Raw genomic sequence first — 15782 nt, 5'->3', positions numbered from 1 at the left:
CTTCTATATACGAATGACGTGGTGACCCTTTTGATACCGTTTCTTCGTACAGTTGCTCTTGACTCGCTGAAAATTGGAGGCAACGCCGCGTTGGTAGTAACAGAGGAACTTCCTCCGTACTGCGAAATAGAGACGCGCTGTCTTTCTTTGCTGATCCAGGTGTCTCCATGATATTTAACGGCTGGCCAGATCCATGGCTTACTGGTGAGTTGCATTGTGACTCTATTGAGGATGGGGACCCCGTCGCTAGAGTTTGCGCGAGGTGAAACGGAATCTGTGTGACATTCACATTCTCTTCCTCTTCGAAATCGACCGCCGAACTGTTCGCATCATCCGAGAGGCTTTTGTTTTGTTTGTCGTTGACCAAAAAACATGATTCTGTAGGTCTCCGGATTGTCAGTGAAGTTTCGGAATTCGCACAAATGCTGGTACTAGCTTCAAGCTGCGGAATGCGTTGGATATATGCTATGTTTGCATTCAGGCTTTCTTGTACTGTCTTCTTCTCGACATCGATTGTTGACGTCGTATTGAGATGCAACACATTATCTTTTTCACTTTGTGGCACGTTTTGCCGATTAACGATCGATTTCGTTTCCGTCCCTATACTGGCCAAAATTTTGTGTTTGGAATCGCACCGAGAGATGTGCGTTTGTGCACCCACCGGCGATTCTAGACTGTTGAGACTATATAGAGAGAGGCTAAACAGCTTTCTCCGGCTAGGCGATTGACTTTCTGGAGTTGTGCTCAATTCCAAGACTCTCCGTTTACGATCGCCGGCGGTAGTGGCCTTTGCTTGTTCCCAAACGGAAGAATCCGGTGTCACGGCTCGTAGGCGTTCGATCCCAAACATCATCCAAGCTGGCTCGTTGACTGGACCTACCGATAGCCGACACGACCCGTTGTCTAGTTCACCCTCCCAATGAATTAACTCGCGATTCTTGGCGATGATTTTTACGTGCAACTATTCGTCGACCTCTAACATACTTTTCGAAAGCATTTCGCGATGGCTACGTCGCCGAACCGGAAAACAATAATCTCGACAAGGCGTGGATGATTTGTCCACAGCGTGGCATCTATTGGGACACATGTTCCACCACGTTTCTGCCAAATTACGTCTTCCCAGGGTTACCGGCAAGGACCAAACGACTCCTTTCGTGTGCGAATTAGACTTTGAGTAAAGTGGAACCACCCGGATCTTCTGTGTCGACGGAACACCGACCTCTACGACCGAAAGACCCGCTTGTTTTCGCTTTGGCATGATCTGCAGTCCAATCCAGACCGTGCCATTGGAAATTCTCACCGTGGTAGGGTCGCTCCTAGTTTTGTTTCCGGCAGTCTTCTGTTCCTTTCAATGTCCAGCGGCAGGGGAGACAGACAGCCTACCCATTGTCGGAGAACTTCCACCACGACTGTTTCACAGTCAATTTGATCGTCGTGCTTAGACGACAGTCCCGGCAGCTCATTGAGCGAGGGGCACCCGGACTTAGAAGACATGTTCGTATGTCGTCCGGGAACAGCACGCCAGGCATCATGCTTTTCGGAACGAGAACAGGGAACGGAACCGGTCGTTGGTCTAAGCGAATCAAACGCCATCCAGACGAAATCGGCTCCTTGGGACGACAATTGGGTTCCTCTCGATGGGTTTTTTGCGAACACTGAATCTCGGGTGCCAAGAGTTACTACTCGCCAGGAATCAGTGCATATACAGTTACACCACAATGTGTTACACGCGGACCAACCCAACAGAGTCGACGCTTCCACGAAACGCGCAGACTTTGATTGGTCGCATAATTAACATATGTAGAAGTGACACAAACAGCAAAGCGAACAATACAAGCCATCGCTGGAACCGCTGAGAGTTTTACATCATGGTAAAATGGATGACCATGCTGCAAAAGCTGGGAACTTTATCATCGGATGACTCCAGCACGTTTTCAAAACTATCCGCGAGCGAGCATTCGAACCAGAAGAGGCTGAAGCGATTGAGGATCATTTCCCCCGATCCCTCGGACCATCCATTTTCTCGTGCGCACATCCACAGTGACCCGGCGGCAACAGCCGTTGTGCGCAAAGCGCGCAACCCGAACCACGTCCAGTTTACCAACGTCAATGTGCGTACTTACGAATTGATATTGGGGGACAATCCATTTGTGGAATACCCACTTTCTCTCGGATGGAAATATACTACATCAGAAGCAATTCCTGTTGATGCATTCGATAAGAGGCATCAGTTGGAGATCACACCAGACTATGCTGGGGCACAGAAATTGAAACCTCTTTCGGGACTCGAGCGCCGGCGCCATCGTTTACTGCGGGTTGGGTACGATGATAAGATGTTACGTCGGGAGGAACGAAGGCGTCGGATCCAACTCGCTCAAGAATGGGCCTATCGTAACGATCGCTCTGAAGCTGTCGTGTGCTCCTGCCCCAACCCCATGGTCTTTCTTAAGCGCTATATTCTTGACTCTGCCGGAAACGATACGCAGAGTCTGAGATTTACTGATTCTTTTCGGCTGTAGAGTTGCTGTGGCCAGGAGGTGATCCCCGAAATCTTTGGATCTATATCCTCAGAGACATGAAGAAGTGTATCCGGTGTTTTATCCCCGATGAAATGTAACACTCATTATCTGCTTCATCAGCTGCGCATCAATCTCATAAGTCTACCCGAGCCCAGAATTAATGCACTGGTAATTCTAACGAAACGATTTCTGTTCGATTTACATCACAAAATGTTTCTTGTCATTTAGGGTTTACATTTTAATTTTAAAATTGGGTTCACCATTTTCTCGCTTCGCGACTCATGAAACAGACATGCGAGTCGTTCCCCTCGTGTTGGGGATATCGGGGGCGATCGACGATACACTCTAAAAGAACCACCAAGCCTTCAATCATCGGTAGGATCGAAAGCAGAGGATTCGTCTATATATCCTGCCTGGATATGGACCACAGAACCAGAATCTCGAAAATTGCATTCCTTCTTTTGCTCGCGATTATTACTGTGCCGGCTACAGAAGTCACATGGACATCGAACGCAGAGCCTGGCAACCACGATCCCGCCAAAACTGCCCCTCGGTCCCAGCGGTTCTGGGACGAACACAACATTGAACGTCCCGATTATGCCAAGACGGATGCCGAAATTGCAGCGGAGAAAGGAGAAGCAGTGCCTTCGAAGTGGAGTTTTTACCTGGCTATCATCGCCGTCGCTGCAGCGCTGGGTTTGATGGCCGGAATATATGTACGCAGAGCATATCCGTTACCAGTCGGAGGAGCAAGGCTGGGGAGCAGTAACGATGATATTCACCGGTTCCCGTCTTGGTTTCCAGCGGAGGAAGACGCTGTGGAACAGGCGCGAAAAGCCCGTTTGGCACGCTTTGAAGGGAAATTAGATTGATGTGGATCTACCAGAGACCTAGAGTTTTGCTGACGAGAAACTTGCACTGCGGAACGCTACGGTTCCTCAAAATTATAAAGGGTAGTTGCATGATAACTGATATGACCTCCTCTCACGCGCACAGCCGGTATAGTACTAGAATTTACATTAAGCAGAGTCCTGCATGTCCTAAACAGATCCAAATACAAGTGCTCTGGTTCCCTTTTTAGGATGGCGGAGGATGCTGATTTTCATGATTTGGTCAAAGCTCTCTTTTTCTTTTGTCGCTGCAGATGTAGACTTATTACCTCACCTGCAACGGCGCAAATGGTAGAGGTTATAGCGCAGCCCATACTGAGCTGTTCGGGAACAACCAAGGCTTGATGCCCAATATGTGCAAAAAGAGCATAGGCGATGTAGAAGTGCAAGAACGAGTCGAAAAGGTCAGCAAGCCCTGCGCCAACAAAACATAAGGTGGACGATTTGGATTTATTCGTCCATTCTTCACGCATTCGTTGAATGTCTGATTTGAGAAGCAACAATGCAAAGAATCCGCCCAATGCAGGGAGAGTGATGAGTAAGCCTCTCCCGGCCCGCACGGCAACCCGCTCCGAAGAGACTCCCGCGATGCGCTCCACTGCCGAAGTTGCTCCTCGGCCTACTGTGGTCAGCGTGTGTTCCGCGGCGCGTTCACCAGCTCGCTCCAGCGTCCGCTCGGCAGCCCGTTCCCCGCTGCGCTGGACCGCACGTTCCAGTCCCCGTTCTCCGAATCGTTCGGCGGATCGCTCCAATCCTCGCTCGGTTGTACGTTCCACTCCCCTGCCCAGGGCAGATTCCCAGATGCGATTCCAACGGGTCGGAATTTTGGCGGCGTATTCCGAAAGGCGCTCACCAATCCCCTTTCGCAGACGCGATGCCGCGCGTGCTCCAGTCTTTTCTACCAAACGTTCGCTAGCGCGTGCTGCGATTCTCTCACCCGTGCGTTCCGCTAATCGTTCACTGGTGCGTTCCGCTATCCGTTCACCTGCTCGTTCCGCTAGCCTCTCACCCGTGCGTTCCGCTAACCGCTCACCGGTGCGTTCCGCTAGCCTCTCAACCGTGCGTTCCGCTAACCGCTCACCCGTGCGCTCCGTTAACCGTTCACCTGCTCGTTCCGCTAACCGTTCACCCGTGCGCTCCGCCACTCGTTCGCCAGCACGTCGTTGTAGCAAACTCCCGGCCGCCGAGTGGACGATGGTTTCGGCCAACTTTTGTCCCGGTGCAATGCGTTCGACCGTCTTTTCCAGAAACTTTTCGGCCAGAGCAACGCTCGTCTTTTCCAAGGCGCGGTGTTCGACCTGATGCAGGGCCGGGTCCCCGTGTCCGTGATGGACCGGTGCCGGACCAACGGTAGATGCGGTGGGCAAAGGCTGCGTGATATTGTTTGTGGTGACAATAACGGGTGTTCTAGTAGGACGGCACCGGAAGGTCTCGTCGGAAGCATCCGTGGTGACCGCGGCGGTGACCGATGGAGGAGTACCGTCCGGCCCTGCGGGATTGTTGGCGACGTTTGGAACGGCGTCGCATTCGTCGTTAGCGAACGGCAAGAGACTGCTGGTAGCGTTGTCACTGTCCGTGATTGTATCGTCGGTACCACGACGTTCCCCGTGCCGTACCGGGAATTCTCGTCCGGCATCCGTCGTTTTGGTACCATGGCGAAGGGTTGCGGCTTGGGGGAAGCGTCGGACCCCCCAACGGGACGGTGAGGGAGTCCCCCGTACGTTCGGTTGGGCCCAACAAAGGACGATCCACCGGGCACGATGCATATTCTTCCAGTCAGTCCAAAAAAAGCCGAAACCATTCCCACTTCTTCCTTCCTTGGGCCCCCTTCCCTCGCCGTGGAAGTCTGTATCGAATGCGGCAATCCGAATTGGTGAGGTTGGGTTTTGTACGAAAGTTCCCAACCTAGCAAGGGGGGGGGGGGAGAGATTCCGGTTCGGAACGGTGACTGGGAAGACTTGGAACGAGTCTTGTCACGGCGTGTTTCAGAAATGATTCACGATTACGGGGGACTCATTGTTCCCCCTCCCGTGCAACGTCACGAGACTCTTTCTCGTTGCGTCTCGATGGACACATTCCGGAAAGGAACCTACAACAACAACAGTCAGGGATGGAAAGGTAACCAAGAAAACGGGCTCTGGCGTACTACCTTTGTACGTCCTACACTCACTACGCCATGAAGGATTGGAACGAATCATCGGTGTCGCTTACGGCTCCGCCTGTCGACCCCTCCGCCTCCCCGCTCGACGAGGATACGTGCCACGCCGAGAACACGGACCGTGAATTGCGCGTACTCCGTCACCGTGCCCGTCGACCATGGGGAACGTCTTGGTGGAACACGCTGCAACTGGCTTCTCCCTGGACTTGGTGGGGAGTGGCACGTTTGCGGCAAGTCGATCTGGGGAGTTTGCGGCACGCCTTTTGGGGTGTACTGGTTCCCGCCGGGGGGTACTACCACTTACTGACGCGGTATCGTACCAACGAGATACCCGTACGCATGGGGTCCGCATCACCAACGATGGATCGTATCGAACTGTGGCCTTGCGGTGGAACCTCGACACCGGCACGGCTGGATCGTTGGTTCGTACTGTTGTTGCCCCTCTTGGCGTGTCCCTGGTGTCTCTCGTGGACGCTGGCCGCCGGACAAACCGTCCGTGAACTAATTGCCCAAATGACGGCCTTGCGCAATCTGCAAACCCCGGCTTTGTTGGATGCTTGGCAAATACTGGCCGACTCGGTGACCAACGGACGAGCCTATCGCACCCGCTCGTACGACGTCTACCTACCGCCCCCGTCGTCGTCGACCCATCCACCACCACCACGTTGTCGGGCCGCTCTCTGGTTTCTCCCCGGAGCTGCCGTCGATCACACCGCCTACGCGGCACCCGCCGCCATGCTCTCCGATTTAGGCTACCTCGTCGTGGTTGTCGGGGCCGAACCCATGCGGTTGGCGACTCCGGAACTCGGCTGCCACGCGGCTCGGCTCCGGGCCGTCCGCGCCCGCGTCTGGGCACGCTATCGAACCGCATCGGCCGGGCCGTGCACCACCGTGCCCTGGTACCTAGTGGGACATTCGTTGGGAGCATTTACCGCCAGTCACGTGGTGGAGGAATTGGGGGTGACCAAGTTGGTGGCCTGGGGAGTAGCACCCTTTCCGAATTGGAACGATCTGTCGCACACCCATCAAACTCTGCCACAGACATCTTTCTTGTCCATGCTGCTGATCCAGGGTTCCAGGGATAGTATTGTCGAGACGTTCGGGAGCGACGACAAGTGGCGGACTTTGCGTGCGCGGTTCCCGCCCTCGTTGGAGGAACACGTCCTCGAGGGAGGTACCCACTGCGGATTCGCCAGTTACCGGTCAGACGCCTTTCCCGAAGTCAGTGATTTGCCCCGGTCCCAGCAACAGGCGCGCGCCGTGGCGCTCACCGACGCCTTTTTGTCGGACCGCCGCCGCCACGCCACACACACGCCGAACGGATATTCGGTGACCGATTTCCTAGCACAACGCCGTACGGTAGAGTAAATAACTGTAATTAACGCATTGGCCGGTTCCGGTCGGTCCCTAAGCACTGTAAATATCAGAAATTCTATACATGCGACCTTGGTTTCAAGTTCTGGACGACCGCAATTTGACGGGTATTCAACAGCATTGCCACAAATCGTGTACCAGTTCCGGTCGGTCCCTATGACTGTAAGTTTCAGCAATTCTATACATGCGACATTGGTTCCAAGTTCTGGACGACGCTGATTTGACGGGTATTCAACAGCATTGCCGCAAATCGTGTACAAAGTTGTACGAAGCCTGCAAGCCGATACGTTTGGCAATCATCATGGGTACCATGGGGGATCGAATGTGGTTGACCGTTACCAGTCCCGTTTGATTCGGCGCCCCTTCGATCCGTTTCAGTATATTGACGCCGAGCAAAATTTCGCTGTGCATGACGGGGCCGACCGCACCAATCCCACTGGTGGATTGCTGGTCCGCGGCGGTCGGCATCGTGACCGCGCGGGACACAATCTTGTAGCCGGAATCGTCGGCCAGCTTGCGAACGTGGCAGATACTGGTAAACTGGAGAGTCTTGCGTACCAGCGGTGGTTTGCTTTCACTGCGCATGACTTTGGTAATCCCGCCAAACGGACCGTCCTCCATGGTGGCTTGCAACGTGAGCAAATCAATGCGTCCCAAACTGAGTTTGTTGTACTCCTGGACTCGCGAGGAGTCCAATAACAAATCCACCAAGTCCTGTGGTGACATATTAATGACGGAAGCGGATCGCACGGCCGGTAGATCACTGCCGTAAAATCCGGTGGGGAAGACTCCGGACCACACGAGTACGTCCTCGGAAACACACTGTTGACAATCCCAAACCCCGTCGGTCCGCCACGTTTGCGTGTGCCATCCCGGCGCGTTGTGCTTGACAACCTTGGCCGTTTTCCCGTCGGGAGTCCAGAGCGTCTGATCAAAGGCGTAGGATTTGCCCACGTTGGCGAGTGCGCGAACGACGTGGGGTGCAATGGGGGCGTGTCGGCCGGTGCCGTCGTCCAACGCAACCCAACGTTCCTTCGGATCCAGGATGACTCCGGGCGGGGGGTCGACCGACGTAGTGTGGAAATTGGGCACCGCATCGTCGTCCGACAACAAGTCTTCGTCTTCGTCCGTATAAATCGTCCCATCGTCAAGCTTCAAGTCAGCGACCCGAATAAAACTGGACATTGTGCGTTGAAAGACGATTGGTGCTTTCGTAGCGTCACGCGAGTCTTTGTGGAGGAGTGTTTCCGGACTTTGGATGGATTCCGTGGTTGACAGCGGGGACGTTTCCTTCTGGGGCGTGACTCGCGTGGTCGTTGGAGGAGACTGCGGAAGGACCGCCGTCGTGGTGCGGGCGAGGGCCGATTCTTCCGGGGACGTCGTCGTCGCGGTGGGACTCTCTTGCAAATTCTCCACGTTCCCTTGGGAGGAAACCATGCCGGTCGCCATGGATCGGTTACGGGGCGAGGAGGGGAGTGTAGTGGCCGTCGATGCGGACACCGCCTCCGATGTGGGTCGTGGTGGTGTACCGAGACCGTCGCTTCTCGACGTCCGCGTGCATCCTTCCGTCGGAGTAGTGGTGGCGACCAACAACCGTGTGCGTAAGCGTGGAGCCATCGGGTTCGTCTGTGCGGGTCGAAGAAAGGTGCGCGTGTACCGAAGCGAGGGGTGAGACGAAAGAGATCAGGATAGGAACGAACAGTGGAGACTTTTTGTGTTGTTTCAGAGAAAGGCAGCGAACAAAGGCAATACACGAGTCGTCTAGTATAAAGACTTCCTCGGAATCTTCGTATTCGTGGAAGTGGTGGTATGAGCCAAACAAGGCGATTTTTCGAGACGGATGGATCGGGAGCGGTCCTTCGCAAACAAATCAACGGCCGACGCGATAACTATCGCCGCAAGCTGTTTTCGAATTGTCTTTCCTATCGACGAGCGGTCATATATTTTCCAGGAACAACACTCATGGATGGAGACATTGTGTATACATCGGGTTTTTCAATTAGCAAAAACGGTACTAGACTATGACTTTGGAATATTCTAGAATGTCCAGTCGCAAGCCAGTCGGAACACAGGATCTAGTGGGAACGGACGCGCGCAAGCCGGCATTCCGTGCCGCGAATAGTGTCGGTTCGATGCCGCGATGGACGAAAGAGGCGATCCTCCGTGGCCATGGACGGGGGAGAAAGGAAGGAGGATCCCGAACAACGGACGATAGTGGACAACAACCACACAAAAAGGCCACGGGCCAGTCTTGCAGATAAACGCACTACAAAAAGCGTGACTCACCTACACCTCTGGCGCTGTTGTGCAATGAAGCGCGGGGTTCGCCTGGGTAGGAAACAGTGCCTGTGCGTTCCTCCAACGTTTCCCCGGTGGACGCGAAAATCCACGTAACTGTACGCGTGCGTTTTGTCCGTCGTCTGGTCGGGCACGGGAAGGGAGTCTGGCGAGGACGGGGGGCGGTCGTGTTTTTTGTTTCGGCCTCTGGCAGAAATTTGGGAAGCTTGGCGCACATCGGATGGGTCGGCGACAGCGTTGTGATTGCCGTAGCGTTAAGTATTTCGTGGATACTTGCCTATATCGCAACGATGCATTAGTCTTCTATCTCTTAAACGACGGACGAAAACGACACTGTAGGTACAATTATTACTATAAATGGAATCATCTCTGAATTTATTTTCGAATGGAACGCGTGGAATTTCAGTCATAATTAGTACCGGTACCATATCTGTCACACGATCTGGAACACGACCTTCCCGGCAACCCCTACCCTGAACTTCAACCCCTACCCCCTAGGACCTACACAAAGCACGGAACGCTTACTGTTAACGTCAACACAAACTGCGTGACAAAGACTCGAGCGGCTGGTTGGTTCTCTCGCAAGGTCTCGCGTTGACTAATAGTAACACTCACGGTCCCTCCCGAAGGCTTTTGGAAAAACGTACTGTGCTGTATAGGGCCTCTCGACACTTGCACGCAGTCTTCGTTTCCCACCTCCACATATCCCATTTTCCAGAGGACCCGTTGAAACACCACAATGGAAATGTCCTCCGAGTCTGACGAGCCTCCCAGCTCGCCATCCGCGGTGGCGCCATCGCAGTCGGAAGAAATCCGGCTGGATCCGGACCAGCAGGCCGCCTACGACGCCGCTTGGCACGCCTTGACGCAAAGCCTAACGACCGATTTGGATCCTCCACCACCCACGGTTGTTTCACTGGATGATCCGAATCGTGCGGATCGGGACGCCGACGAAGAGGACGCTCCGCCCGTAGCCTTGGTCACTCCCATGCGCGGTCATCACGCACTCTTCCGAGCCCTCGAACGACTCGAAGGGAATGACAAACGCGAAGAAACCCTGGTGACGCGGGCCCCTTTGACGAATACTCTCACGAGCGTGGTTTTGCAGGATTCGTACACGGACAGCGCGGCGGCGCTGGCGGCCTTGCAAGCGGCGGGTTCCAGTTTTCCGCGCAAGGTCTGTCAACATCCGTTTCGGAAAAACGATATCGTCTGGGTCTGCCGGACCTGTCAAGCCGACGAAACTTGCGTTCTTTGTCACAACTGTTTTTCCCAGTCGAATCATGAAGGTCACGACGTTGCCTTTTATCACGCTCAAGCCGGTGGTTGTTGCGATTGCGGAGATCCGGATGGTACGTACGAACAGTAGGGAATTGTGTTTGGAATACTACCTTACGGTTCTTTGGTGGCGCGAATCGTCCGGACGCCAAGTATCTCATTGTCTTGTTTCGTCTTGTGGCTCCAGCTTGGGACCCCGACGGGTTTTGTCCCCACCATGGCCCCAACGCCGTAAACGCCAGTGATGCGCGGCTGCCGGAAGGCTTCACGCATCGGGTCCAAGGCGTCGTCCCCGCCGTCGTGGATTGGATGGTCCGGGACGTGGCAGCTGTGGGGGAAACCGGTTACGCCCGATGTCACGCTCCAACACCCTTACGGCGTGCAAGCTCGGATCACGAAGACCTGCCCCCATCGTTACCGAGTTTGGCACAACGCTCCGCGTCCATGCCGCTGGAACAGGAGCTCCAGTCGGTTGGGATGGACATTGATGAGGAACTCTTTGCGGAGACCGCAGAAAACGATGAAACGGCCGCCGACGACGAAGACCTCTTGTCGGATCGGTTTCATTCGGTGGTCGATTCCTTGCGTATGTACGGCCCTTCCAACTTCAATCACCGCACTCACGTCTTTTCGCCGACGGCGGCGTCGAAAAGTGGGGCCGCGGCCGATAGTCTCCGGCGCCACGAAGCCCGGGCCGAAGCTTTGGGGCGTAAAGGTGCTACGGGTGGTGGTTTGTTCCTGGTACTACACCACGATGACGTTCACACTTCACAGTCTTGGCTAGACGCGTTACGTGAATTTCTGGGATCTACCAATTATTATACGGACACTTTGTTGGGTAAACTCATCAAAGCGTTGAAAACGTACGGGCAGCTGATCGTTTGGGGGACGATGGAAGTCGCCACGGAGGTGGGCTGGACTCAGGTGCAACTTTGGATGGATGGTGACAAGGTGGCATCGACAAGAATTGGGGCACTCTTGCTGGAGCATGCGAGCCGCTTAACTCGGCACGGGGCATTTTGTAGTATTTTGACCCGTGAGGAGCTGTGGTTGGAGCAAAAGGCAGTTGGCGTCTTGCAGTGGTTGTCCAAACTCGCCGAATCCTGTCACCCGTTTTGCAATACTGTTGCGGCCTGCATTTTACCCAACCGCCATCTAGTGCCTCTGCTCGAGGCGGATTTCAAAATGAGTGCGCGGGTTATGAAAGCTTGGTATTCGCTTTTGCTGACTTTGCTGGCGGTCCCGACCTTCAAGTCGCACCTGGCAGCGGCGTATTGCGATACATATCGGAGCGTGACTGCCAAATATGCGCGTGGTATGGGCGTCTTGGAACGCAGTGGCTACCAATTGTCGGTGCAGTTCTTGAACCGTGTGCAGTACGTGGTGGATCTCGTCCAGGGTCGGGACTTGCTGGGAAAGTTGGGCAAGACTCTACTGGACACCTTGCTGGTTGCTCGCCGACCTCGGAACCTAAACGGGCGACTCAATCCGAATCATCATGTTTTGGCTCATCGCCGATATTCGCCGTGTATTTCTGATCTCAAGTGCGTACTGAATGTCAAGGGGATGCCGCGGCTCTTTGCAGCCAAAGGGGGCACCTTTTTGGGCGACTGGATTGAAGTCTTGAGCATTGCACAGTTTATGGATCCACAGAGTTGGAGGCACTGGACTTTCGGACACGTCGAAGATGAATCTCGTGGATGGGTGGGTGCGTTTAATGCTAGCATTTCGCTTGGTAGTATTTTTGAACGCTTGCTAAGCTGGGAAGATGAAGAGCCGTCGCCGATCACCGATTCGACTTCCCCTCTTTCACGAAATCTCATGCCTTGTCTCGAGCTTACGTTTCACATTCTGGTGGAGGGGGTATCTCGGTGGCAGAAATCGGAAGTCTTATTTTACGATTCAACTCCAAACTCTTCCGTAATCGAAGTCCACAAACGATGTCCCGCAAGTCTTCCCTTTTCGACCATTGCAGCACAACGAGGGACAGCACTGGCAATGAGGCAGCTTCCCATTTCCCAAGTTACCCCTTTTAGCTTTCACTTGCCTTTGCACCGATTCGTAGCTGGATGTATACGAGAGCTGTGCCTACGTAAGCATGATCTTACGGGCGGGATGGCTGGCCTTATGGAGCTGTTGCGAAGCGAACTGTCTCCGAGAGATCAAGACGAGCTTTTTCGCGGATTAATGGAGTTTCCTGTACTCGTCTTATCCAGGGCATCCCAGATTCGTGCGTCGCTTTGGCGCCGCAACGGGCCTGCCCTGGGCGATCAAGTGTTGAACTATGCGGAGCCCCCCTTTTGCCGAAGCATGCGAGACGCAGATCTGCTTTTGGCCCAGTTCGCCGTTCTTGGCCGGACCCAACATCAGAGTTCAAGTTCCCGACCAAACTCGGACGTTGGAATGGCCTTTTTTGTGAACTTGTTGCTCCACCGCCTTGGTATTTTCGAATTTTGCGGCCTGAGCAAGGCTCCGAATTGGAACATAAATAAGTACTTGGAAGAGGTGGAACAAGGTCTGTATTCCGCTGAAAGGCTGCCTCAGGACGCAATGCCCACCGATTTGGCCTTGCCGTGGTCTTTTTCCATTGCTCGTGATGTTGCGTCTTCTCTTGTTTTGCTCGAAGAGTTTCTCCATACAATGATTGTCTTTGCTGGTGAATTGCCTCATGTTGTTCCTCAGGATACAGAGCATATGACAAGGCAAGCAAGATGGCGTTTATATCGTGAAGTAGTGCATCGTTTAGCATCGGGTCCAAAAGCTCACAGTGAGCTTCAAGATGGCCATCACGTTCTCTCTCATAGAGACAATGTCTTGCTTAACGAGGAAGGAAAAACGATTAATCCCGATGATGCTTCGGGAGCAGTTCTATCAACTGTTGTGTCGGAAGTCGCTGATATCATACGAGGGCAAAAGACAGGACCCATAAGGTGGGGACTACATAAGACAGCATGGGAGTCTTACGACCCCTCTTTCTATCACATTAACCTTCGAAATCACCAAACAGCTGCCGAGGGTCGACCGCGCCCGAACGCAGACTCTTCTTTACCATTTGGCTGGGAACCTAAAGTGTACGCCCCAACGCCGCCTGAGCCGCATCCATTCTTTGCCAGGCTTAGACGAGACACGACAGCAGATGCAACAGTTCTAGGCCTGGTGTACAGAGTATTGCATTTACATTGCCGCGAAAAGACTTCGAGAGACATCAATGATTTACCTGGGAAAACTGCATACGATAGTTCGGAGAAAAGTGAAACAGCTGTGGTTCGTGCGGTGCACTTGCTGACTCTCGGTGTGTATGCATGGCGAGACGCAGCAGAATCTGACACCGAATGGCGTGAACATGGCGGCGGTTCTGTAGGAAGCGTCTTCTATAATCGAGACGACATGTCGCCTCCTCTTGTGAGCGACTGGATTGCGACTGCAATGCTATCGCAGCCTCAGAATTTGTTGGAGTGTGATTGGTTTCTGGAGGAAGAAAGCATGCTATTGCTTTTGAGACGGCTAGCTGTGAATGGCGGCACTGTCGGAGGCTTCGTGGCCCAAGACAGATGTGTACGTGCTGGAGCGGCGTGGCTCTGTGACTTTTCTGCCAAACATAACTCCGAGGCGGCAAGGATTTTGCGGCCTGCTGAAACAGACTCAGCTGACACCAATGAAGATGAAAGAAACCAGTCTGAGATAGCTCAAAGAAAGCTACGTGCCAAAAACGCAGCTCTGGCAAAAATGAAAGCTCAAGCTGCAAAGTTTGCAACCATGATGGAACTAGATGTTGGGGATTCTGACGAAGACACTAGTCAAAAGGGGCCGTCGGTTGATGCCGAACTGGTTGCGACAACTCCGAATCGTCCAATCCGAGCTACGAGCTTCGGTTCGGCCTTTAGTGGGGCATCAAGCATCACCACCCCTGGTGGAACAGAAGACGAAGTGTCGACCCCACAAATCCCTTTTCCATCTGACACATTTGGTCTTGAACAGGATGGTATTCCCAATCGCTTGTTGAAAGGTCGACCTCGATGTATTATCTGCAACGACGAAGAAAGTACCGGAAATAGAATGTTTGACAGAGCTGGCGGGAATGAGGGCGAGAGTCAAAGGAAAAGGAGTCGCCGCAAGACTGAGAATGCCCTGGGGTTCGTTGGTTACGCACAAGCTAGTACCGTTCTAAAAGGGGGAGGACCACCTCCTGATCTTGATTCATCGGCCTCTCCGGTCCGTGAGTTTGTAGGGATCCATACAGCGCTTTGTGGGCATGCAGTTCATAGCGAGTGCTGCGAGTCCTATTTGGCAACAGTTTCGCATCGCGAAGACAGAGCTATCGGAAAACGCGATGAGTTCCGCTGTCCTCTCTGCCAGAGATTGAGCAATTGTTTGGTGCCATTTATTGATGTTGGGATTGATTGGATCGAATCCCCAACATGCTTACCAGTTCAGGGTGGGGAACCAGCTGATGACATTGTCAAAATTAACGAGAGCTTAGGGGAACTCCGTAGCGAGTATTCCCAGCCAGACGAGCCTCTATCACTCCACGACTTTCTGTCCACCACTCCATGGTGGGTGACGAGACTGGGATCTGGTATAGAATGGGATGGTCAGAGCGCGTTTGTTGATGGACAGAGGTACACAGGCAGAATGATGGATGGGATTGCGGCGAAGAAAACAGACCGTAGGCGGGCTGTAAGATCGCTGCGTAAGAAAGACTTGTATGCTGCATGGAATGCCATGATGCGTACCCCACGTTTTGTTCGTCGAAAACTGCGCCCCCGCGCCTTCCAAGCCGAAGACAGCAGCCATTCGCAACTAGAAAACTCATCGGTACAAGTTTCTGATCCTGAGGAATCGACTGGGGAAACGATAGTCTGGAGAAGATTCATGGACCAAATATCCGACCTAAGCTACCGGGCCGATAGTAAACGTTTAGGTGACGAACACCTACATGACCTTTTTGGGGAGTTCCGTCACTATATCGTCGAAAAATATGCATATAACATGCTTAATAGATTTTCTGGAAGCGATCAAGTGGATGTAAGTAAAAAATGTCACGTACCCAAATTTAATTGGTTGGGAATCCTCATTTAATCCTCTTGCCACAGTGGCCATCGTGTTTATTTATTCAAACAGTGCCAGACCAGCTCAAACAAGAGATGTCCAGAGAGAAGCTGCTTTCTAAACTGTTGCTGTCGATCCAATCATTCGCCTATAGCTGTAGCTGCGAAGCATTTGAAGCAAGACGAGCCTTTCGGAAAGTAAGAAACTCAGCTCAAG

At 53.3% G+C, this 15782-nt stretch overlaps 4 protein-coding genes across 4 annotated transcripts; 2 read left to right on the top strand and 2 right to left on the bottom strand.

Annotated features, from left to right (window-relative positions):
• Positions 1–3621: 3621 nt before the first annotated feature.
• On the bottom strand, positions 3622–5175 carry PHATRDRAFT_40581 (predicted protein; the record flags this gene model as incomplete). Its single annotated transcript, XM_002184491.1, has 1 exon — positions 3622–5175. One exon carries the CDS (start codon positions 5173–5175, stop codon positions 3622–3624), a length of 1554 nt encoding a protein of 517 aa, XP_002184527.1.
• Positions 5176–5585: 410 nt separating this feature from the next.
• Positions 5586–6985, top strand: PHATRDRAFT_49795 (predicted protein; the record flags this gene model as incomplete). Its single annotated transcript, XM_002184566.1, has 1 exon — positions 5586–6985. One exon carries the CDS (start codon positions 5586–5588, stop codon positions 6933–6935), a length of 1350 nt encoding a protein of 449 aa, XP_002184602.1. The 3' UTR covers positions 6936–6985.
• A 187-nt stretch (positions 6986–7172) lies between these two features.
• Positions 7173–9276, bottom strand: PHATRDRAFT_49794 (predicted protein; the record flags this gene model as incomplete). The annotated part of the gene is made up of 2 exons (XM_002184490.1): positions 9228–9276; positions 7173–8567 (listed from the first exon to the last, which is right to left on the bottom strand). Exon 2 carries the CDS (start codon positions 8556–8558, stop codon positions 7173–7175), a length of 1386 nt encoding a protein of 461 aa, XP_002184526.1. The 5' UTR covers positions 8559–8567; positions 9228–9276.
• Positions 9277–9978: 702 nt separating this feature from the next.
• PHATRDRAFT_40578 (predicted protein) lies at positions 9979–12798 on the top strand (the record flags this gene model as incomplete). The annotated part of the gene is made up of 3 exons (XM_002184565.1): positions 9979–10591; positions 10705–12609; positions 12734–12798. The coding sequence occupies 3 exons, from the start codon at positions 9979–9981 to the stop codon at positions 12796–12798; spliced, it is 2583 nt and encodes an 860-aa protein (XP_002184601.1).
• Between the last annotated feature and the right edge of the window lie 2984 nt (positions 12799–15782).

This window comes from Phaeodactylum tricornutum, chromosome 24 (genome assembly GCF_000150955.2).
Source record: "Phaeodactylum tricornutum CCAP 1055/1 chromosome 24, whole genome shotgun sequence".
NCBI lineage: Eukaryota > Bacillariophyta > Bacillariophyceae > Surirellales > Neidiaceae > Phaeodactylum > Phaeodactylum tricornutum.
Note: the sequence above shows the minus strand (reverse complement) of the source record. Positions and strands in the feature narration are given on the sequence as shown.